The following is a 24832-nucleotide window of genomic DNA, read 5'->3' as shown; positions in this document are numbered from 1 at the left end:
GAAATGTTTTTGGCCGGGCAGTGTGTATCTTGGGTCTAAAGTATTCAAAAGTTGTTTGAAAACATCCCTGTCAAGCACTTGATTTGGCACCATATCTTTTGGGATGTAATTGATGACAGTGTTTATGTCATGGGATCTATTGCCTTTCTTGATGTATGGCACTTTTTTGCAGAACAAATGTGCTAAAGTTTGCATATTCTTTGCTGTGATTAGTTCAGAGATGGTGAAGCAAGTTAGTTGTTGATCTGTCTTTAAAGGTGCATCTGATTTCTGACATAGTTTGCAGATTGCCATCTTTTCAGCAACCTTGGTCTTTTTAAAGCCAAACCACATCCACGTGAGTGAGAATAAACCATATCTTGTAGTTAAATGTAACAACGTGGATTGCAAAGCTAATTTATCCCCTGGCACTGTTTGCTCACTCATTTTTAGGCAGCTACACTAGCTTAAATTGTGGGGTACTGACTGTGCACACCTATGCACTTGCTTTCTGCATACGCAGTAGGCTATCTTGTTAAGTTACTTTAGAGACAGGTTACACGAGGCAGTGAATGCCTGGACTCTCAGTGTGTGTTTGGTGATTTTTCGCAAATAGCAAAACGACAATTCAGATATTATTGTAGACAGTAAACATCGCACACTTCTACCAGTTACCAGTCAAAGGAATCTTATTTACAAGCAGCATTATTAAAAAAATAAAATACCTTTAAATGCTTGAAGAATTCTATAGATTAAAAATGTAAGATATTCCACTAAGTAGGGAGGGGGCAGCATCACAATGAAGTCAGCGACTGTATTGTGCTTTAGACAATGAACATCAGTAGTGTTAAAGAAGCAATGAAAAGAAAAGGAAACATTTTGAAAATAACATAACCTGATTGTCAATGTAATTGTTTTGTCACTGTTGTGAGTGATGAGTGTTGTTATCATATATATATATATATATATATATATATATATATATATACACATATATATATATATATATATATATACACATATATATATATATATATATATATATACACATATATACACACACATATATACACACACACACACATATATAAACATATATATACATACATATATACACACACAGCTATTTCGTATCAGTGCACACACTGCTGTTTGTTAAAACGGTTGACTCCGCTTCGTGCAATAACAAATCAAATCATTCAGTTGTCTTTGCTTATATGTCATTTTAGAGCTGGACGCCTGGCATCTTTTTGGCCACAAGTTCGTTTCTGTTTGGTGTGAGGTTCTGTGTTGTGGAGATTCTCAGGATGGATTGCAGGTGCTCATCAGTGAGGCGACTCCTGTGTGCTGTTTTGTTAGGCTTTATCACTGAGAAGAGCTTCTCACACAGATATGTGCTACCAAACATGCACAAGGTTCGAGCCGCATGTAGACGGACTTTTTTTGTTCTTCAAAGTCACCAAAGCGCCGTGCAAACTCAGTGCGTAATAACTCTAGCTTCCAATAACTTGCAGCATCATAAGGTAGACTTGATTAACGCGGTAAGTGTTAGGCAAGGCAGCTGAAGCGCTGCATTATGGGATCTGTAGTTTATTGTGTTACCAGCGCTTCATATACCCGGGCCATTAATAACAATAATAAAGTATATAAAATGATCTCGCGGGCCGGATATAATTACGCCGGGCGGATGTGGCCTGCGGCCCTTGAGTTTGACACATATGGACTAAATAGAACTTGAAAAGATATATTTTTTCAAATGTGATCACGCAATTCAGATAGAGTTGACGCCAAGACTACAGCCTGCATGCCTCAATGAGTCATCCTCCCTCAGCTCTTACTTTTTACCGTTCATCTAATGAATACACTGAGTATGGCTTTACCAAAACAATCATTGATGGCTAATAAAGTATCCATTATTCGAGTGTGTAGAAGCGGGATATATATATATACATATATATATACCAGCGTATACGCAGCGAGCAGTAGTGTGTTAAAAAAGGTAGAAAAGAAAAGGGAACATTTTAAAAATAACGTAACATGACTGTCAATATACAGTATTTGTTTTGTGAGTGTTACTGAGTGTTGCTGTCATCAAGGATTTGATTATCATTATTTCTTTCAATCAGGTTCGTATTTGTAGGATGTGTTGTGTTCAAGTTACATTCCGTGTTTGTCAATCGCTGTAAAGATGACAGGTTTCATTCATCGATTCGCTTCTTACTGCATCAATAAACAGCTCGTCTTCTTCTTTATCTGAGACGTGACACACTGCATGCACGGGTTTTTTACACTGTCTTCCTTTAGCGGGACATTGACTTTTTCCACCGTGTGCTTTGTTTCCACAGTAGCTGCATTTATGAATATGCTTATCAGACGCTTCATATTTTTGCTGCCTTTTCAATTGTGTAGTCGGTTTTGTTCAGCCCTCTTTGGAACTGTTGCTTTTTATCTGTGCACTCGCCAGTTTCACGTGAGCCACTCGGTGTACTTGCATCGGAAGGTTCCCAGCTGTGCTGGTGCCACCTCGTGCTATGTCCATAGCTTTATTTAATGTTACCTTAGTCCTGGCACTTAAAACTTTCTCTCACAGTTTCGCTGAGTTTGTGTCAAACACCACCTTGACCATCTCATCTTCCTCTCCATAAGCACAGTCCTTCACCCGTGAATATTTACCTGTGGCAGTTTGCTATTGATTCCAGCTGACGGACGGCCTTATATGGGCAGGCACTAAATTACAAACGCCAGCGGCAGCCTGTCTATGAACTTAATTTAAAGCGTAGGTTTACATCGCGTGCTTTGTTTCAGTAGCAGAACTCATGAATATGGTTGTATATGTCACTCGCTCGCTTCTTATTGTTTCGCTGCCTTCTCAATTATTTAATGCATGTTTTCTTGAGCGCTTTTTTGAGGTCTTCCTGGTTTTCTATGTACTGCGTGATTACGTGGGAGGCGGATGATGTCACACGAAACTCCCCACGGCGTTGAAGCTCATCTCCATTACAGTAAATGGAGAAAAACTGCTTCCAGTTATGACCATTACGCGTAGAATTTCGATATAAAACCTGCCCAACTTTTGTAAGGAAGCTGTTAGGAATGAACCTTTCAAATTTCAGCCTTCCACCCACACGGGAAGTTGGAGAATTAGTGATGAGTCAGTGAGTGAGTGAGTGAGTGAGGGCTTTGCCTTTTATTAGTATAGATAATAATTAACTAATAAAAATAGTGCATATTGAATTTTCCCCATCCTGTCCCAACCCGCTACTTTTTCTTGCCACCTGGCTGAAACAAATTTCTGGGCAGAACACTGATGTATGTATGTATCTATATAAATAAAAATGTAAATGTTCGTTTTGTTCAAAACCTTAAATCTCCGAAAGTTCTTCACCGATTGCTTTAAAATTATTACACAACGTTGCATTCGAATATGCGCGTGTTTTTATATACCTACTATTATATAGATGTCACACCTGTGACAGGTAAAAACATGCTTTTTTGAAAAACAGCGCCATCTCTTGGACGTAAAAGCAACACACGCTATGCTAAATATTTTACGCTTGAGGTTCTTGAACGATCATTGCAAGATTTGCGTGGAAACATCACACCATTTGGGAACGCAATAATATTGCTTGCAGGAGATTTCAGGCAAACATTACCTGAAATTCCTCGATCGACACCAGCGGATGAAATGAATGCTTGCCTGAAATACTCTACTTTGTATTACGCGTAAAGACGTTAAAATTAACTACAAATATGCGTGTCCAGATGCAAAACGATCGATCAGCTGAGATATTCTCACATCAATTGCTGGAAATTGGGAATGGAAAGTTGCCGGTTGATCTGACCTCAGGGCGAATTTCATTGCCTCATAACTTCTGTAATTTAGTGACGTCAAAAGAAAAATTGGTTGAAAAAGTATTTCTCAATATTCAAACCAATTATAAGAATCACGATTGGCATGTTATTCAGTCTAACATTCAAACCGAGGCACTCGCATACAAGTCCGTCAACACTGTTGTGGAAGCAGATGAAGCGGTTAATTATCCAGCAGAATTTTTGAATTCACTCGAACTGCCAGGGATGCCACCGCACGTCCTGCAATTGAAAATCGGCGTCCAAATTATCATGTTGCGAAATATCAACCAGCCAAAGCTTTGCAACGGCACGTGGCTTGCAGTTAAATAATTAATGAGCAACATCGTAGAAGCAACAATCTTGACAGGACCTTTCAAAGGTGAAGATGTCCTCATTCCTTGCATTTCTATGATTCCAACGGATATGCCATTTCAATTTAAGAGATTGCAATTCCTAATTCGATTGGCGTTTGCAATCACCATAAACAAAGCTCAGGGAAAATCTTTAGAATTGTGTGGTTTAGTTCTAGACATGGATTTCTTCTCACATGGACAATTATGTTGCATGTTCTAGAGTCGGCAAACCAGACAATCTTTATAGCTACACAGACAATGGACCAACAAAAAATATTGTATACCCACAAGCATTGTGAAATTAAACATATTAGAAACATGCGCTTTCTCTTTTCTTTCTTTTCCATTTAACCAGACTGAGCCACAGCATTACTAGTTTATTATTAAAGAAAGTCTTGAAGGGAGAAACTAGGGAGACGAGACGTGTTCTTCACTTAAGACCCACAAGCTGAAAAATCACTGGCAGCAAAACACTCAGTCGTGTTTTAGCAGACACAGATCCAGGGCATATAAAGCGTATAAGGACAACACTTTATTGATGAAATGTCGACGACTAAGCGAAGAAGAAAGAGCAGCGCGGAGAAAAGAGACCCAAAAGCATTGGAGAGAAAGAAATGCGAAAAAGAATAATCTGTGCAAATTCAGAAAATAAGGAAAGTAATAATCAGCCCAGAACAAGTGGAATTGAAAAAAAAAAAAAAGCAGGTCCAATCGGGCTCAGACATAAAAGACAGAGTAAAAGACAACGTAGAACTTCCTAAACGTGTTCAAAAACATTGGTGCTATACAAATGCAGAGGAAGTTAAAGAATGTGAAAGCAGGAAAATTTGACAGTGTCGAAAAAAAGATAGTAAAGATCGCAGCAGCGCAAACAAATGGAAATTATTTCTCGAAAAAAGGGAAAATAATCACCAAGGAACAGGTGTGATTGACAAAAAAGCAGGACAAAGTGAGATCAGAAATAAAAAAACAAAGAGTAGAAAACAAAGTAAAACGTCATAAAGAGGTTGTATAACAAGGGGCCAAACACATGCAGAGCAGGTTAGAGATAGTGAAAACAGTGGAATTCAAAAGACTAAAATAAAAATGTAGGCGCAATAGACATGCAGAGCAAAATACAGAATTTGAAAGCAGAAAAAAAACAAAAGTGTCAAAAAAAAGAAAGTAAAGATCGCATTAGCGCAAACAAAGAGAAATTATTACTCGGAGAAATAACAGAAAGGCGAATACAGATCGAATATATGGACATAAATGAAATATTGTAAGGCTTTGAAGTTTAAGTCAGAGACTTGTAGAATGTCTAATTCATGTTGCCATCAGGGAAATGTAGTGTTTATGCACAATGAGGAAGCGTATCCAAGAGAAATAAAATATTTGATGTTTGGGGAAAGTGAAATCCACAAACACTACAGGCAAAATATCTGAGTCTACAATAGTCTTTTCGCATTCACATCATTCAGTGCTCAAAACGTAGATTTACACAAGAATGGACCATATGCTATGTGAATCTGTGGTCCAGCAACAATTAAAGCAATGACAAGTTTAATTTCTAAGAAACCACATTTCGGTCATGTGTATATATATATATGATCACGGAGAATCAATGCAACATGGAATTGAAAGAGTTAAACGATTCAACATATTAGAAATTATACAGCCAATAATGGATACAAATTCATAAGTCCAGAAGTATCGCACTGTACAGGAAATTTATCTGCAAAACACAAAGAAGTTTTCTTGTATTTCTATATGAATCAAAAAAACCACGCATGCATATATGATAAACCAACATGTGACAATATATCAGCGATAATAGTTTCGAAAGATGGAAGTATCAACAACAGAGTAGATATTAATATTTATCCAAAAGAAAACGTGAATCGACATTTTTGTCTAATAAATCACCACATTCCGATCAAATACTCTTTCCTTTGCTTTTCCCAGATGGAGAAATAGGATGGTCATACAATATGAAACACACAAATTCAGAAAAACGAATAACACCAACACAATTTTTCTTGGTACAATTAGTGATACGTTCCAATGTGTTTAACACACTTCTGTCATCTCAACGTCTAACGCAAAATTACATTATTAATGAGTATCTAAAAGTCAAAGCTAATCGTCTCTTCTTTATTATCCCTTGTAGACGATTGTCGTGAATTTGCATCAAACCGCTTGCAGGCTGAATGCAGCCAAGGTTGCACATGTATCCTGCTAATGCCGATTGCTGCGTATTTGACATGTTCCAAGGATTGTATTGAAAGCGCCTTTCATCCCATCTAGTGGTCGTAGTGGAAACTACAACCGCCTGATGGAAGCGAAGTGTTGCCATTTTCGTGCGTGTGGATTTTGGGTGCTTACTTAGAGAAATTCTCCACATTTGAGGTAAATTGCGCTAAGATAAAAATACATATAAGCTTATTGTTTTCTTCTATTGCTGATATTTCAGAATAACCAACTTGTGGCGAAAATTCCGTAAGTTATACGCCGTTTTCGCTATGTCGCTTTTTCGCTACATTCAGCAATAACGGCTGCATATGAATAATATTGTATTTAGGTGCAATATCGTAGAAATTCAAATTCATGTGCATAGATTTCAAATACTTGGCATTTTGATCCTAGTTAATTTCTAGAATTAATGTAAAAATAGCATACTGAGATATAAATGCGACTTCTGCTCTTTATTTTGAGGCAGAACTAAATCAACTTTCTACAGGAAGCGAGCTGGTTGACTTCAAATCAGGGTTCCACCAGTTGAAAGTGATGACAGCTGTCTCAGTGACAGTGGGGATAGCGATGAAGACTACATACCTACACCTTTATCAGAAGGTGATGTTTCTGAAGATGAAGGCAGCAGTAATGAGAGTACTGACTATGAAAGCAGCAGGGATGAAGACTCTGACAGCAATCATGATGTACCCGCTAGCACCAGTGCTAGTGGTGCAAGAAGGTGACCAGCTGCTACTGCAAGGAGAACACAGCAAAAGGTAGTGTGGAAGACAGTGCAACAACAGAACTCTGCAAAAGACATTCCAATTGGGCAAGCTGCTCTTCCTGATGCTGATGAAATCAGACTGCCCATTCAATACATCAGAGACTTTTTGATGCTGATCTTTTGGAAAGTATTGCAGAACAAAGTAATCTGTATTGCATGCAAAAAAATCCAAATAATGTCCTCAAATTGGATCAAAGTGAATTGGATCAAATGTTCAAATTGCAATGTTCACCTGTGCCTCAACAAGAACTACTTTCGAGAATTCCATGAGTAAGACTTTTTCTCCTCATGTGACTTGCTGTTAATTTCATGACATTCTACTGATTTTTGGAAAGTTTTTGTAATTTGGATTGTTGACTGGAGGAACTGATCAATAACAGCATCAATAAAATAATCTACATACCTGACAGTGAAAAATTTGTTTAATTACTGTTATACCCAATTATGCCTAATGTCGCTAATTTGCATCATACCTACATTTATATCTAATATATGTGATATATTCAAATTAACAATCTCCACTTAATTTAGCATCTATTTGACTGTAAAAACACAAATAATTTTTTTTATATAATTGTAAATAAATTCAGGCAGTAAGGGGATTATATCGAATCAAGCAAAACTTAGAACGGAACATATGCAAGGTCTGATTGATCACGTTCAAAATTCAAATATCAATAGTTCAGCCAAATTCAAAACAGGTATAGCAGTAATATTACCATCATCATATCAAGGTAGTCCAAGAGCATTTCAACAATTATATCATGATGCAATGGCAATATCCAGAACTATCGATCACCCAGAATTATTTATTACATAATGTGCAATCCACAATGGCCAGAAATCCTGAAAACAATGCCACTGGCTACATCGGCTCAGGATATTCTGACTTTTGTAAGTAGATTGTTTGTTTTATCAGAAAGTCTTAATTTTATTTAAAGACCTCGAAACGATGTTCTGTCAAATCCGAGCATATATTTACACAATCGAATTTCAAAAATGGGGTTTACGTCACATGCATTTATTGGTTACTTTGCAAAAAAAATTAACTGCTGATGATGTAGATCATTTTGTCTGTGCTGAAATTCCAAACAGAGAAACCTATCCTGAATTTATGGTACAAAGTCATTAAACACATGTATCACGGACTTCATTTATAAGATCCCGCATATTGGGACTCGAAAGAAAGGAAGTGTTTAAAAAAATTTCCAAAAGCTTTTGTTCAAAGAACAGATATGGCTTTCCAGATTATCGCTGAAGAGCTAATCATCACGAACAACACACTTATCATGGAAAGAAAGATGGAAAAATTGTGATGATTGATAATTCAGTGATTGTACCATGTAAGCCGAATTTGGTAAAAAGATTTCATTGTCATATTAATGTCAAGTATTGTAAATCAGTGATGAGTATTAAGTACATTCATTTAGGGCACGATAGAGTACACATAACTTTATCAAAAGAACATGCACATGACGAATTTCAAGCGGGTGGCATTTAATGGAATTACCAATGCATGGTCGAAGTCATTCTGTAGAATTACTACTGATTCATTTACCAGGACAGAATATGATTCAACTTAAAGAAGGTGACGAAGCAGATGCTTTACAAGTAGCAAAAATTAAAAATATAAAATTATTGGCTTATTTTGAACTTAATAAAAAAGATGTAAATACAAAAGCATATATGTATCCGCAAATTCCTCAACATTACATGTGGTAAATACAAAAAGGAATGTGGCACCCAAGAAAAATTAATTGCAAAAGTGTTGCTTGATTAAATATTGTATCACCAAAAGATAGCGAACAGTTTCATTTAAAATTGTTGTTACGTGAATCAAAAGGAGCAATGTCATATAAAGATGTTCTAACTATAGATGGAACTATGTACGGTACCTTTCAAGAAGCAGCTCGATCAGCTGGATTATGTAAATCGGACGACTGTATGTTTGAAATGATGTCTGATGCCACATCTGTAAAGATGCCTGACAAATTAAGACACTTTGTTTACTTAATTATGACAGGTGAAGTGGATGCTTTATAATTATGGGAAGTGTTCAAAGGACCATTAGCAGAAAAGTCAAATGAACAAACGACTCTTTCAATCATCAAAGAATTGTTAGAAGCAGAAGATTTAACAGTGCAGCAATTTGGACTTCCACAAGAAATTAACGAATTGGAGGTAAAGAAAGAGATAACCACAGATGAAGATGTACTAGTGGAAGATCATAGAAAATTATATCAGGAAATTACTCACAATTAATGGATGATCAAAGATCCATTTTTGACATAATTCAAAAAAGTGTCCTTGAAGAAATTAAACAGCGATTATTATTCATAGATGGACCAGGTGGAACAGGAAAAACATTTTTGTATAAATGTCTAGTCCATTATTGCAAACAGCTTTGTAAAAACATTACATCGATAGCATGGACAGGTATAGCAGCAATTCTTCCATATGGTAAAATAGCTCACAAAGCATTTAACCTACCTTTAAATATCACGGATGGAAATGTTACATTGAACTGGAAAAAGAAGATAAAACAAGAAATGCAACATAATGAAATATTTGTTTGGGACTAAGTCTCAATGATCCCACAAACAGTCTTAAATGTAATTGACAAAACGTTTAGGGACGTTTTTGGATCTGAAAAACCATTTGCAGGAAAAACCTTTATACTGGGAGGCGACTTTAGACAAGTTCTATCAGTATTCAAGGAAGGAGGGAGAAAGCAGATTTACGATGCATGCCTAAAGAGTGGACCTTTATGGTCTTTGTTCCAAGAGTTAAAATAAAAAAAAAAAATATGCTAGCAAATAAAAATTCGGATGATTTTGCAAACCGACTACTAGATATTGGTAACTTTAAAATTCAAAATCTCCAAATAAGACTTATTGTGTAAAGGTCTTATTGAAGAATTTTATCCCTTAGGATTATCAACAGACTAAATGAGTACACAACTAATCCTAGCAGCGAGAAACGATGAAGTCAAACGAATTAACACAAAAATTGTCGATCAGTTACATGGAAAATTGATTAAATGTGTATCAATAGACTATGCTGAAGCAGTTGGTGGTGATGGTGCAAAAGATGAAAACATCAACCTGCAATATCCCATAGAATATCTACAAGCGTTAACACCATTCGGTCTTCCACCAGCTGAATTACTGTTAAAAGAAGGATGTATCGTAATGTTATTGCATAATTTATGCATGAGTGGTGGGCTATGCAATGGGACAAGATTAGTTTTATTAAATATTGGTCGAGCAATTCTATCATGTAAAATTTTAACAGGCGACAACAAAGGTAATGTGTATATATTCCACGAATAACATTAGACACCAAAGTAGTCCTTGATATCCATAACCATCCAACCATCCTTCTGCTGATACCAGCATAGGTGAGACTTCCCCACCCACAATTACAGCAGCCCATGTGAGCAGAGAGCTGAGAAGACTTCGTGCCAGCAAAGCAGCGGGTCCAGATGGTGTTTCGCCACGACTGCTGAAGGCCTGTGCGTTGGAACTGGGGAGTCCTCTACAGCGCATCTTCAACCTGAGCCAGGAAAAGGGGAGAGTCCCAAGGCTTTGGAAAACATCTTGTATCACCCCTGTCCCAAAGGTATCACGTCCCTAGTGAGCTGAATGACTTCCGGCCTGTTGCTCTGACGTCACATCTGATGAAGACCATGGAGCAGCTGCTGCTTCACCACCTGAGGCCACAGGTCCGCCATGCCCTCGGCCCTCTGCAGTTCGCATACCAGGAGAAGGTGGGAGCGGAGGATGCCATCATCTATATGCTACACCGATCCCTCTCCCACTTGGACAGAGGCAGTGGTGCTGTAAGAATTATGTTTTTGGACATCTCTAGTGCCTTCAACACCATCCAACCTCTGCTCCTTAGAGACAAGCTGACTGAGCTGGGAGTAGACTCACACCTGGTGGCATGGATCGTGGACTATTTTACAGACAGACCTCAATATGTGTGTCTTGGGAACTGTAGGTCTGACATTGTGTTCAGCAATACAGGGGCGCCACAGGGGACTGTTTTCTCTCCGGTCCTGTTCAATCTATATACATCAGACTTCCAATATGACTCGGAGTCCTGTCACATGCAAATGTTTGCTGATGACATTGCTATTGTGGGCTGCATCAGGAGTGGGCAGGAGGAGGAGTACAGGAAGCTAATCAAAGACTTTGTTAAATGGTGCGACTCAAAACACTTACATCTTAACACCAGCAAAACCAAGGAGCTGGTGGTGGATTTTAGGAGGCCCAGGCCTCTCATGGACCCTGTGATCATCAGAGGTGACTGTGTGCAGATGGTGCAGACCTATAAATATCTGGGAGTGCAGCTGGATGACAAATTGGACTGGACTGCCAATACTGATGCTCTGTGTAAGAAAGGTCAGAGCCGACTATACTTTCTGAGAAGGTTGGCATCCTTCAACATCTACAATAAGATGCTGCAGATGTTGTACCAGATGGTTGTGGCGAGTGCCCTCTTCTACGCAGTGGTGAGCTGTGGAGGCAGCATAAAGATGAAAGACGCCTCACGCCTGGACAAACTTGTTAAGAAGGCAGGCTCTATTGTAGGAGTAAAGTTGGACAGTTTAACATCTGTGGCAGAGCGACGGGCACTAAGCAAACTCCTGTCAATCATGAATAATCCACTGCATCCACTGAACAGTGTCATTTCCAGGCAGAGGAGTAGCTTCAGTGACAGACCTTTGTCACTGTCTTGCTCCACTAACAGACTGAGGAGATCGTTCCTCCCCCACACTATGCGACTCTTCAATTCCACCCGGGGGAATAAATGCTAAAATTACTCAGTTATTGTCTGCTTTTTTATTTTTATTTATTTCATTTTTATTACTATTTAATTTAATATTGTTTCTTTGTATCAGTATACTGCTGCTGGATTATGTGAATTTCCCCTTGGGATTATGTATGTATGTATGAAGGTATGAATGTATGAATGAATGAATAAATGATATTAAAATGTTTACAATTTCCCGTTAGAATAGCTTTTGCTATGACAATCAAACAAATCAAAGGACAGACATTCCAAAAAGTTGGTTTATTTAAAAGATAAAAAGAAACAATATTCACTCATAGGCAGTTATATGTTGCGTTGTCACGATGCAAGTCCAAAAATGGAATCTAAATTCATAGCGATCTTGAAGAAAACGTAATTCCAAATATTGTGCTTACCAAAGTTCAAAAATAAAAGTGAAAATAATGAAATAGCAACAATTCCGAGGAAATAAAAAAAAATCTTAAAATTGTATATCCGGAAAACCAAACACAGGGATTGGCGAGCGAAGACCCCTAGTGTCTATATATATATATATATGTATATATATATATATATATATATATATATATGTATGTATGTATGTGTGTATATGTATGTATGTATGTGTGTGTGTGTGTGTGTGTGTGTGTGTGTGTGTGTGTGTGTGTGTGTGTGTGTATATATATATATATATATATATATATATATATATATATATATATACATATATAGCCAACAAAAGTATGCATTATCCTGAAAATGTGTGTGTGTATATATATATATATATATATATATATATATATATATATATATATATATATATATACACACACACGTTCTGAATGTGTGTAAATTTTGTGATACTTAAAGGTCTTAGGAATGAAAAAACATCTTGGAAGCTTGTTATACAGTATGTAATAAGAAAGCACGCTCACTTCTGTAAAGAACTTGAATTTGAAAAGATCTGTAATGTAAAGTATTTTTTGAAATTAAGAATCTTAATTTTTTTCAGGGCCCTTCAGTTACCTGGATGATGTTCAATTTAAAATCAGCGACAAGTTTAAAACTCCTCCTAAAGTTGGTTTGCCAATGGGATTCAAACTGCAGGACTACCACATTCTTTTGGCTGAATGCGAGGTAAGTTCAAGGTAATACTTGGAACATTACATGAAAAAAATGCTTACTTACAGTATATATGACAAATATTTTTTTTCACTTTGTTTTTAGAATATACTAGTTTTTACTTAAATTTAATGTATAGTTTGAAATTTGTTTGCCTTACAACTGGTTAGTCTGTGTAATAAAGAAGAAAAAACTTTTGTTATCTGCATATTTTAATCTGTATCAACAAACTTTTCATTTTCTAATCAAAGCTTTTTGTGCTGTTATATATCATAGTCAGAAGTATTTTGATTTACTTGCCTACATTTATTAGGGGCAAATTTTATAAACAAAAGGGCAATTTGCAAAATATACAAACATTTAGTACCTTATCATAATAGTTAAAGTGTTTTGTTTATTCTAATCAATAGTAAAAAAAAAATACCCCACCGTAAACAAAAAATTGGTAAAAAAAATATATATATATATATACAGTAATCCCTCCTCGATCGCGGGTTGCGTTCCAGAACCCCCCGCGATAGATGAAAATCCGCGAAGTAGAAACCATATGTTTGTATGGTTATTTTTATATATTTTAAGCCCTTATAAACTCTTCCACACTGTTAACATTATTAGAGCCCTCTAGACATGAAATAACACCCTTTAGTCAAAAGTTTAAACTGTGCTCCATGACAAGACAGAGATGACAGTTCTTTCTCACAATTAAAAGAATGCAAATATATCTTCTCTTCAAAGGAGTGCCCGCATCAGGAGCAGAGAATTTCAGAGAGAGAGAGAGCGCTCACAAAGAAATGCAAACAATCAAAAAATCAATACGTGTGCTTTTAAGTATGCCGATGCACCGCAATAAAGCGGCATTTTTTAGAGGCGCGTCAGCATCTTCTTAGCAAACAGAATCTGTGCAAACAGCCCCTCTGCTCACACCCCCTCCGTCAGGCGCAGAGAACGTCAGAGAGAGTGAGAGAAAGAGAGCGTGCGAGATTAAAGCAAACAATCAAAAAATCAATACGTGTGCTTTTAAGTATGCCGAAGCACCGTGGTAAAGCGGCATTTCTTAGAGGAGCTTCCGTATCCACTAGGCAAACAGCCTCTTTGCAAAGAGCCCCTCTGCTCACACCCCCTCCGTCAGGTGCAGAGAATGTCAGAGAGGGTGAGATAGAGGCAGAGACAAGCAAACAATCAAGCACCGCGCGGGATGCATATCTTATATCATTGAGGAGTTTTAGTTAATATGTAATACATGCTCTGATTGGGTAGCTTCTAAGCCATCCGCCAGTAGCGTCCCTTGTATAAAATCAACTGGGCAAACAAACTGAGGAAGCATGTACCATAAATTAAAAGACCCATTGTCCGCAGAAATCCGCGAACCTGCGAAAAATTTGTGATATATATTTAGATATGCTTACATTTAAAATCCGTGATAGAGTGAATCCACGAAAGTCGAAGCGCGATATAGCGAGGGATTACTGTATATGTTCAGTAAATCAGTGGTGCTTAAAGTGTTTTATATCCAAAGACCAGTTTTGTTGAATCACACAGTATAGCTGTCTAGCTACAGCATCCAGACCATATGTTTTAGGAATGCACTAAACTAACATGATTTTGGACCAGAGTCTTCACATAGGTTCTGAGACAGCCTTGGTCTAGCTATAGCTCCTAATTCATTAATAGCGATATTTGATGTACTTGCAAAGGAAATTAAAGTGCATCGGGATAAATCAATTGTAATACATTATCTTGCATAACTGGAAGAATCACAGCATGTCTACTAAAAGTCAGTGATTAGGGGACATCCTGTTTTATTTCTAGTTAGAAAAACATAAAAAAATATAATCCTTTTTTTAGAGAATATGTCCAAAACTTTTTAAAAACAGGGCAAGAATTCAGTAATACTAAGCATAATGGGCCTCTGACTAATTTTGTTATGCTGATAATGTTTCTCTTATATTTAATAAGTTAGACTTATTTATTTGGTTCTCCTTTTCCTCTTTGTCTTGGGTGGGGTTTGAAACTTGTGTGTATATCTATTTTTCTTTTGTTTTCTCTTTATTGATTTTAAATTTAACAGTTGTATCTGTTAATGTTGTTATTCTTTTGATTGAGTAGTAGGCCACTGTAATGTTTTTTCTTTTTGACAATAAAATGAAAATGTATAAATAAAAAGCATAATGAACCATTTAAAAGTCACATGTCAGCTTTAGTTTGTCACAATTAATAACTTTTACCAAAAGTATTTATATGAAAAATAGTAAACTTCTACTTTACTGTTACTAGATTTGCACTTCAGTCCCTTATATCAACTATTGATACATGTAGGTAATATAACAGCCTAGCAGCACTGAAGTTCACTGTAAATGTATAAGATTTTATATGTTTTATGTGTGTGTGTGTTATTTTTATTTTTAATGATTTTTGGTTACTGGGCAGATTTCTTTTTAGTGGCTAATATTTTCAGCAAGTGTGAACCTAACATACTGTAGATATGTTTTATTGTCACATTTTAAAATCTTCATGCCCATTGTGTTGCCAGTTTTGTCATGTTAGGGTTGTAGGGTGACCCAGTTCTCCTCTTTATACTATACTCTTTATTATGTATACCATAACAAAATATCTCAAATTCTTCTGGAATATGTCTTTTATAAACCATACAATCTAATAGTGCTAGATGTGCAGTGTCAGGCGGTACATAAACTTGTAGTTACATTGTTTTTTTTCTGGTCAGCTCCCTTCAGGTCATCACCTACATGGGGCTAACCAACCTCCTGTCACAATATGGCCACCATGAAAGAGGTCTTTTCAAGATGGTAAATGGCAGTGAGATGTGTTATCTGGTATTTTAAGTGGTAATTGTCCATGAACAAGAGCAGACTTGTATAGCCTCTCTACTTTTTAAAGTTAGCTATTGTTAGACATTAGCCAAAAAAAAAAAACCCCTTATTAATCTATATGCCAGATGTTATTCTCCACTACAGCAATGAATAACCAAGTGGTTCCTCTGCTTTATGCTATGGACTACTGGTATATTGCATAATGCATGAAAATTCTGTACATGGTTATGCCTTACAGAGTTTCTAACTAATTGATTTTAATTTATATTCAGACAAGATAGATGATCAAGACAAATATAGTCCCCTCCACAACTATTGGCACCCCTGTTAAAGATAAGTTTTAAAAAAAATTTAAAAATTTCACCTTTTTGTTAATGAGTTTAATTTCACTCTGAAAAGAATGAGAGAAATCCAGTCTTTAACAGAGGTAAATTTATTCTGACAAAAAAATATTTCCTCATCAAGAAATAATTTTTAAATGAAACCACATGTGCCATAATTATTGGCACCTCTGCATTTAATACTTGTACAATCTAATTTTGCCAATAAAACACTGAGTCTTCTCCAATAACATCTTGAAAGTTTAGAGAATATAGAGCAGGTAATCTGAGATGATTCATCTTTAAAGTATCTCTCCAGATCATTGAAGGTCCTAGGTCATCTCTTGTGCACTCTCATCTTCAGCTCATCTCAGAGGTTTTCAATGGGTTTTGGTCCATTGACTAAGATGGCCATTACAGAAGCTTTATGTTGTGTTCCTTTAACCATTTTTGTGTTGATTTGGACATATGTTTTGGGTCATTGTCCTGCTTGAAGCTTCAATGATGACCCAGTTTTAGTTTTTTGGCAGAAGCAACCAAATTTAAATTTAAAATCTCCTGGTATTTAATATAGTCCATAATGCTGTGTACCCTATTCAGGTTCCCAAGACTTTTGAAGGAAAAACACGCCCAAAACATTACAGAATGTCCTCAATACAGTGGTACCTTGAGATACGAGTGCCCTAACATACGAGTTTTTTGAGATGCGAGCCGTCACTAGCTCGATTTTTTGCCTTTAGTTATGAGCCAAAATTCGAATTACGAGCCATCAAAGAGCTTGTCGCCACACATTCCAAAGAACTGATGACAGAGGAGTTGACGGAACTACAGACGCAGCAACATATGGAGGTTCTTCAGGAGATCGGTATCACAGAGGAGGTTATCTCTTAAAGTAAGATAAAGGAAGGGAAAAGTTTAGATTTTTAAAGAAAAGAAACACCCTGAAAAAGTTGCAACTGATTGTGCAGCGGCACTATTTAATGACACTTGCCTAACACTTGACTTTATTGAAAAGAAACCCTGAAAAAGCTGCAACTGATCGCGCAGCGGCGCTATTTAATGACATTTGCATAACTCATTTCAGAAACATTCTAAAGTGGAGGACTAAAAAAAGTACCTTGGACAGGTTTCTATTGAAACGCCCTGCAAATGAAAGTGACGAAAGCGTGGCAAAAAAGAAAAAAACTAGTGAAGAAGAAAATTAAGTTAAGCAAAAGTGAAGTGAAAGAAAAAAACATTACAATATGCTAATCGCAATACGCCTTTGCCAACATTTATTTCTTTAGATTCTCTTTTATGTATTAGGTTTTATTTTGTTTGTATACAATATTTGTTCATTATAAATACATTTTTCTTAAGTTGAAAACATCTAACAACAAATTAGGGGTGGTTTTTTGGGGGCTGGCATGAATTAATCTTATTTCAATTAATTTCAATGGGGAAAATTGATTCGAGATACAAGCATTTTGACTTAAGAGCCAGGTCACGGAACGAATTAAACTCGTATCTCAAGGTATCACTGTACAGTCACAGTGAGGCATTATGCAGACATATTGCTGTTAGTATAAAGAAGCCCCAGTAGTGTTTCTTGACGCACTTCTACTGAATAATTCTTTGGCAGAAATTACTCAGTGTTATTGTGTCATAGAGAGGATATGCATTATTGTTTATAATGACACTCAGTTTTGTTTTAATTCTCTTGCTATCACCTGTAAGAGGGTCTGTAATGCATTCTGTAACTGAGCTTACCATTTTGATTGGCTTGTTGATTCAGGAAACCTTTCCTGAAGTGATATTACCAGCCCAGCACACCACAATTAAGACAATTACACTGGCCATCACAGAGTTATAGAAAATGTGAAGGATGTGACTTGCCACATTAAAGGAATGCAGTCTCCTAAGGATAAGAAGCCTGAGCTGCCCTGTCTTATATAGTTCCTCTGTGTTCCAAGACCAGTCCAACCTGTCATTTTTAATGTGGATCACCTGTATATCCACTCCTTGAATAATGACCAGACATAGAAGCCCTTTGTTGCAGCACAAGTCAATAACCAGGTACACATAGGATAAAAGATATTTTAAAATTAATTCTATTAACTGTGTTTGTCAAGTAAAGCAGATGGCTCTTTCATAAAGCTATTGTTATGCAGTTTAAACATTTTAAGTACTTCACATATTGCAGTATGGATGGACTATTTTGTACAGTTTTAGCATTGTAGCCTGTTTTTTTAACAACATGCAGAATGTCACTGGTATGTCATATTACAAAATGTTTCAGATCTGTGCGGTAAGTTTAAATTAAAATTAAAATCGATGTTGAGTAATCTGTAAAAATATTAAATTTGAATGGGATACAATTCACTTTGTGATCATATGGGCTACATATTTTTTAGAGAGTGTTGAGTGTAATGCCAGAGAAAATCAGAGATTTTAAATAAATATGGGCAAATCTGATCCTAAACTGTTGTTTCACTGCAGTTGGTTTTGATCATTAAAAGTTAAAGTACACTATGATCATCTAAAAAAGAAATTTATTTACTTTTTTCATATAACTCTATAAAAATACTCAAAGGTCAGTATGTGTAAAGAAAATGTATATTTGCTAGTTTTTGTAATTTGGATATGATCACATTTCGTGTTTGGCATTAGATCTACATGTTCATCAGCACATTTTGGTGTTCTTTTCACTAACCAACCCCCCACCAAACTTAACAACTAGTAGTATCTTTTTGCATGGTTAATTTATTTGCCAAAAGTGATTCTGCAAGGCAATAATAAAAATGAGTTTCCGGTATTAGTGAATTAGCAAATTTGGACTGGAGCAGTTAAATTCTAGTTAAAGCTTGGCCTTCAAGTGAACCCAATGTCAACCAGTCATTGTCATGAACTTAGCAAAGATGATCTTGACCACAGTACTGAATTTGTTTTGTCTACATAGGTATGATTTTAATTTCTGTGAAATGGCAGATTAAACATATTGAATTATTTTAGGCTAATTAAGATACCATATAATAAACCTCATTGATTTTTAAAAAGAAGATAACTGATTTATTCCAATTTGTATCTTGCAGTATGATTTTACTCCAGCAAAGAGGATTATTGAGTGGGGAAAGGAGATAGAGCAGATGCGTCTAAGACAAGAGGAGGCTGAACTGGCAACCAGCACTAGAGACAGACAAGAAAATGTACCAGAAGTAAATCAAGAAGATTGTACACAGATTGAAACCAGTGGTCCTCCTCTCTCAGCAATCCACCCAATCTTGGCAGGTCTAAGGCACAATGACATCTTGACACCCCTTCCAGCACCGAGCATTGCAGTATCCAGGCAGAGAGATCTTAGTCCACCACCTTCCCATAACAGTACTTTCAACTTGGCAGATTTTGAGTGTGAAGAGGACCCTTTTGACAAACTGGAATTAAAGACCATCAATGATAAGGAGGAACTTCGCAATATCTTACAAGTTGTTAGCATTCCAGAATCCACAGAAGTCACAGTCTCAGATACCAAATTTGACTCTTCCAAGTTCTCTCTAATTCACAAACCCAATGGTCTGATCACACTTTTACAGTTAAATAGTTCTGAGAGTAGCAAGTTGTCTCCTCTTGGCCCTGGTACTCCATTTGCTGCTCTCCCTTGTAACATACGCTCCCTTTCTTTTCCCAAGCTTTCTGACTCAGAGGAGCATCCTTCTGCTTCCATGGACAACAAAAATCAAAATATAATGTGTTCATCTAGGAGCTCTGAGCGACCTGTTTCTCTGCCTAATGGCTCTGCATCTCGGCTGACTGCAGTCTTGAAGGACAAATCAAATGTGCAGACTTCTCGGCATGGATTCCCGGTTGACAAGAGTGGTACCTCTGCTACTATCTTCCATACAGGAGTGCTTCCTGAATCTCTTTGCAATAAACAGGTGAAACAACATGCTCAGGTGAGCTTTGGTGTGCCTTTAAAAATTTTGAATCTTCTACATCGTTATGCCTTTTTTATTATAGAGTTAATCTTACCCTCTTGAGTTCCATAAACATTATGTTTTGATCTTATGTTTTCAAGAGTTATTTGTTTAATATATCTAAATGCATTTTTGAATTGGTGCCTTGCGACCTGAAAAATTATTATTGTTGTGTTTTATATTTGTATTGAGGTTTGATTTTGTAGATTCTTTTTCAAAGATATATGGATTATTCCATGTCAAATCAACCGATTTTCCGGAAATCACACGTACTTCAGTCTCAAAAAATTCTGAAAAAAATACCAGGCGTACCCATTTTATCCAGGAGACACCCTGTAAAATTATTTTGATGTAAGATCAGTACTTTCCAAGATTCAGACAATTTTGTGAGGGGAGAGGGTTGTCAAATTTGACACAACTTTATTTTTTAATTGTCTTCACAAGACCATATCTCAAGAACTAAACCACCTAGCAGGCTCAAATGTTGCATGCTGGTACCATTATAGGTATACTACGTAACAAAATCAAAATGTTTGGTCCAGATTGACACCACTTGGTAAGAGCAGATCTTTAAATATATAAAAAAAAAAATAGTATCTTTGGCTTTTCTATGTTTAAGCTTTCAGAAAGCATACCTCTAACTGATACAGCCTGCTAAAAATTGTCCATGTTTAGATACCTACACAGGGTATTTCAAAAGGTTATAAAAAAACAAGAAACAGTATCAGGGTTTGACCAACAGACCTCTCAAATGTGAAAATATCATTTTGGGTCTAATATTCAGACCAGCTTAATGCACTGTGGGAATGTCCAGATATTTTTAAAATTACTTTTCATGTATCCTACATGGCTAATTCTTCTCAAAAAACAAGTCTTTTCTTATGTGAGTCTTTCATTTTTATTTTCCATTCTAAACATAGGTTAAATTTACCAGTTGTCAGTAATGATATTCATCAAGTTCTTCATCACTAGCTTGGGTATAGGATTAATGGAAAAAATACATCACCAAGGGCACATTAAGCCCAACACATAAAGAACAGCTGATTGATTTATCATATACAACATGTTACAATGAAATGTTAACATCTTGGTATTGCAGCAGCAGAAATGTGACCCATTTCATTTCTTTTTCAGTCGAAGTGCAGAGTGTAGGGCATCTTTGTCTTTGACATCAAGATGGTACTGCCTCCCACTGACCATTGTAGGTGCACTAACCACTGCAGAGGTATACTATAATGGCACCCAACAAATATCCTCTCTAGGCAGCCAATGGAAAGACTACAGGATAGTTTGGATGCATGAAACAAATCGGGATGTCTGATTCAGCTTCACTCTTGTCACAAATCACATCAATCCTACATTTTTCATCATACATACATCCATTATAGCCTCTAATAGGACACTGATCTAATGTGAGGGGGATGCATCTGATCCATCAGGACTGTGATCGTGAGAGGGCAAGATCTCAAATGCTGCTGTAGTGGTGAATATTTGGACAGTAAATTGACTGACTTCACCAGACACCCAGCTTACTTTGAGTTTGCTATTGCAGAATTACCCATAAAATATTCCATGCAATTAACATTTTTATTGATAGTAAATAAATCTAAAGCTTTAACAACATAAATAAAAACATAAAAGGGTCAGGCACTAGGACTGTCATATTAACCAGTAATTCAGGTCTGAATGTTCTTATTAAAAATATGCGTTTATTCGCATTTTTTAAATTTTAGGTGAAAAAAAAAATCTGGGTTCTTTCTCTATGAGGCATACTACAGTATGACATTCTACAGCTGAAATTCAAATTTTTCATAGTTAAAATATATTAATACATCTCCTATTTAAAGTGCCAAGAAATTGACTCTGCTTCATCCAGCTAAAGTGTGATATTGAAAACGGGAATTTTCACAAATAAAGTAGTACTTAGCATCAGGTATTAAATATTCAAACAGCATGCCATATTTGTACCATTGAAATTTTAAGATTATTGAGCTAATTCATGAAATGGGTTTTCGTTTGCTGAAGGATTGTGTTTTGTGTTTTTTATTCAAAGTTATTTAACAGTATGTGTGAAGTATAAGTTGTCATTTTTGTTCCTATTCATATTTTAGTTACAATATTTTTGGAAGGAACTAGTACAGATGCTGTTTCATCTAACTAACCCTCAATTCTACGTACCATTTTAGTATAGTCGATCACTGTTTAGGATAGGGACTTAGAGATGTTCCACTTAGGCTTCATTACCTGCTTTCTTTTAGTGGAAAATCCAGTGTCCAATTACACAATGACTGATGAGCAGCACTGTTGTTAATGGAGAGGGTGTGTTCAGTGATTCTAGATGTTAACATTGTGTCATTGTAATGCCCTACTGCCTGCCACTCTCCATCTTTGGCAGTGGCCACCACTCTTGAATTATAAAGTAGCCTTTCCCCAGAGCAATGCTGTCCCCCTTTCTGCACACCTTAAAAGCATAATATTCAAATTTCTAGCAATTCAAATGACCCACTTTTACAACTCTGAAGAAAATTAACATTTGTTTAATACACCCACAAAACAGTTTTTCTTTAAATAAAAACATTCTTAATATTTTAATTTGATAATTAAGACTTTACACTATGAAAGCAATTTCTTAACTTTCACACTTTTTGTTAGAAAACTAAATATGACATTTTATTACTTCTGAACATTTCTTAGAAATTACATGTAGCATCTATCTTAACTCAGTAACTAAATAAACCCTTTAATATGGCTAAACATATAGGATACAAAACAAAAAAACAAAAAAGAGTTTGATAACACAGTTTCTACTTCAGCAGTTGGGTGTCATCAGGGTGTTATCCTATTCACAGGACCTCCTGTTGGTCTTAAATCCTCTCTCCACTTTCTGTTCTGACCTCACCATCATGTTTCATCCATTTGATATTTACCATTTTCCACATCACTCACGTATTGGGACGACTTACATTTGGAGTGATCACTGTATGAAGTCCTCATAAAAGCTCTGTTTTGCGTTGTCTTAATTCTGATAGGTGGCGACCCAAACTCTAGAGGTTCTGTCTCCTTATGGTTTCAGTGATGGGGTGCGTCAGACTTTTCAGGGTGCAGCGTACTTTGTACCCCCCTGGCAACACATTAACATGGAAGGATCTAACTTTGTTTGACTGGAAATTGGCAATGAACGTTTTAGGTGTTTTTATCATGAGAGATGTAGAAGCAAGACGTCTGTTAGCATTTGAGGCATCAAAAAGTAGATTATTTTAGTGGCCGGTGTTTATAATGGCCATCCTGAAACAGTTTGCCTGCTTAGTGTGAAATTTTTGTGTAAAAATATGAGCAAGCTGACATTTTTTTTTAATACAGTACACTGAATACTAGCCAACCCCGCGGCATAATCAGGCCGCTTTTTAAATGATTTTTAAGCACAGAGGAAAAAATAAACATTTGAAAAATCCGTAATTTAATAAACCACCAAGAAAAGTAACAATGCAACAATGCACGCTACGAACCAACATACAATTGTCCGTGACTGAAAACGGAGGAGCGCCGCCGCTTTCTCCTTCAAAGCGAAGGACGGGGTTGAATGGCGCTCGTTCAGTACGCACTGCCCGCTTATGTACCCGCCCCCAACTCCCTACCTGAGTCGCTTTCGTCTGTTTACAGTCCGCACGCACCTGTGAGTCACGTTGACTGTTAATTTTCCAAACACCGCCTCAGTCTGTTTCCACGTTGATTTTTCATTGTTCTTTGCGGTTCCGGCTGCTTTTTTTTTTATATATAATCCACCAAGTCACCTGACCATGGGGGGCTTTACAAAGGGCAGGGACGTAATCAGTGCGAGCGTATGACCTGCACGTACTGGGGATTTCTCGTTCGTGGGGGACAATTGGAAGCCACGTTCTCCATCACGAATGGGGTTCAACGGCTTCCCTGCGCCGGTAGACACACGTTGATCCATTCAGTGTAGCGTGTGCAGTACCGACATACAAGTGCATCACAGACCTGTTAATGCTCAATCTCACGTGGCTGAAAGCCACTTGTGCCTCTAAGAATTTGGACGCCGTCCGCTGTTGGGTCGTGTAACTATTTAGCAGGCGGAGTCTCGTTCGCTGAAATAACCAGCCAAATCGCTCCACCAACTAAGAACTGCCATGCACCACCACCCACAGAATCGAGAAAGAGCTATCAATCTGTCAATCCTGTCCGGGCCGGGTGAGGTTTCCTGCGTTGAGTCAAATGAAGCGAAAGGCTCCACACCTGGTGGTGCCCTTCCGTCAATTCCTTTAAGTTTCAGCTTTGTAACCATACTCCCCCCTGAACCCAAAGACTTTGGTTACCTGGTTGGCTGCCGGTCATGGGAATGACCGTGGATCGCTTGTTGCGGGCCTGCATTGGTGAAGCAGGTGAGACGGTAATGAAACAGAGGCACAGAGCTTATTGGTTTTTAAAGACTGCTTCCTTCATTGGGTTTTAACCAATGCACGGTACGAACCAACACACAATCATCTGTGCGGCGCTCAGGGTGGAACGGGAGGAGAGGAGGAGGACATCCACTCCGCTCCCTCCGTCATGCTAGTCTGCTGGTTTCTCGTTCAGTATAAACTGCCTGCTCATGTGCCCACCTCCAACTCGTCAC

General features: G+C 37.0%; 1 protein-coding gene across 1 annotated transcript in view; it reads left to right on the top strand.

The window, feature by feature from the left end:
- The first annotated feature begins 6983 nt into the window (after positions 1-6983).
- Positions 6984-24832, top strand: part of ubap1 (ubiquitin associated protein 1) — a 70735-nt gene continuing 52886 nt past the window's right edge. The window contains exons 1-3 of the mRNA XM_039757974.1: positions 6984-7137; positions 12992-13116; positions 19321-20178. Of these exons, the coding sequence (XP_039613908.1) occupies positions 6984-7137; positions 12992-13116; positions 19321-20178 (1137 nt within the window). The remainder of the gene's footprint in view (positions 7138-12991; positions 13117-19320; positions 20179-24832) is intronic.

The sequence above is a fragment of the Polypterus senegalus genome, chromosome 7, assembly GCF_016835505.1.
Source record: "Polypterus senegalus isolate Bchr_013 chromosome 7, ASM1683550v1, whole genome shotgun sequence".
Lineage (NCBI taxonomy): Eukaryota > Metazoa > Chordata > Cladistia > Polypteriformes > Polypteridae > Polypterus > Polypterus senegalus.
The sequence above is the reverse complement of the archived record's forward strand: the minus strand, read 5'-3'. Positions and strand labels throughout refer to the sequence as shown.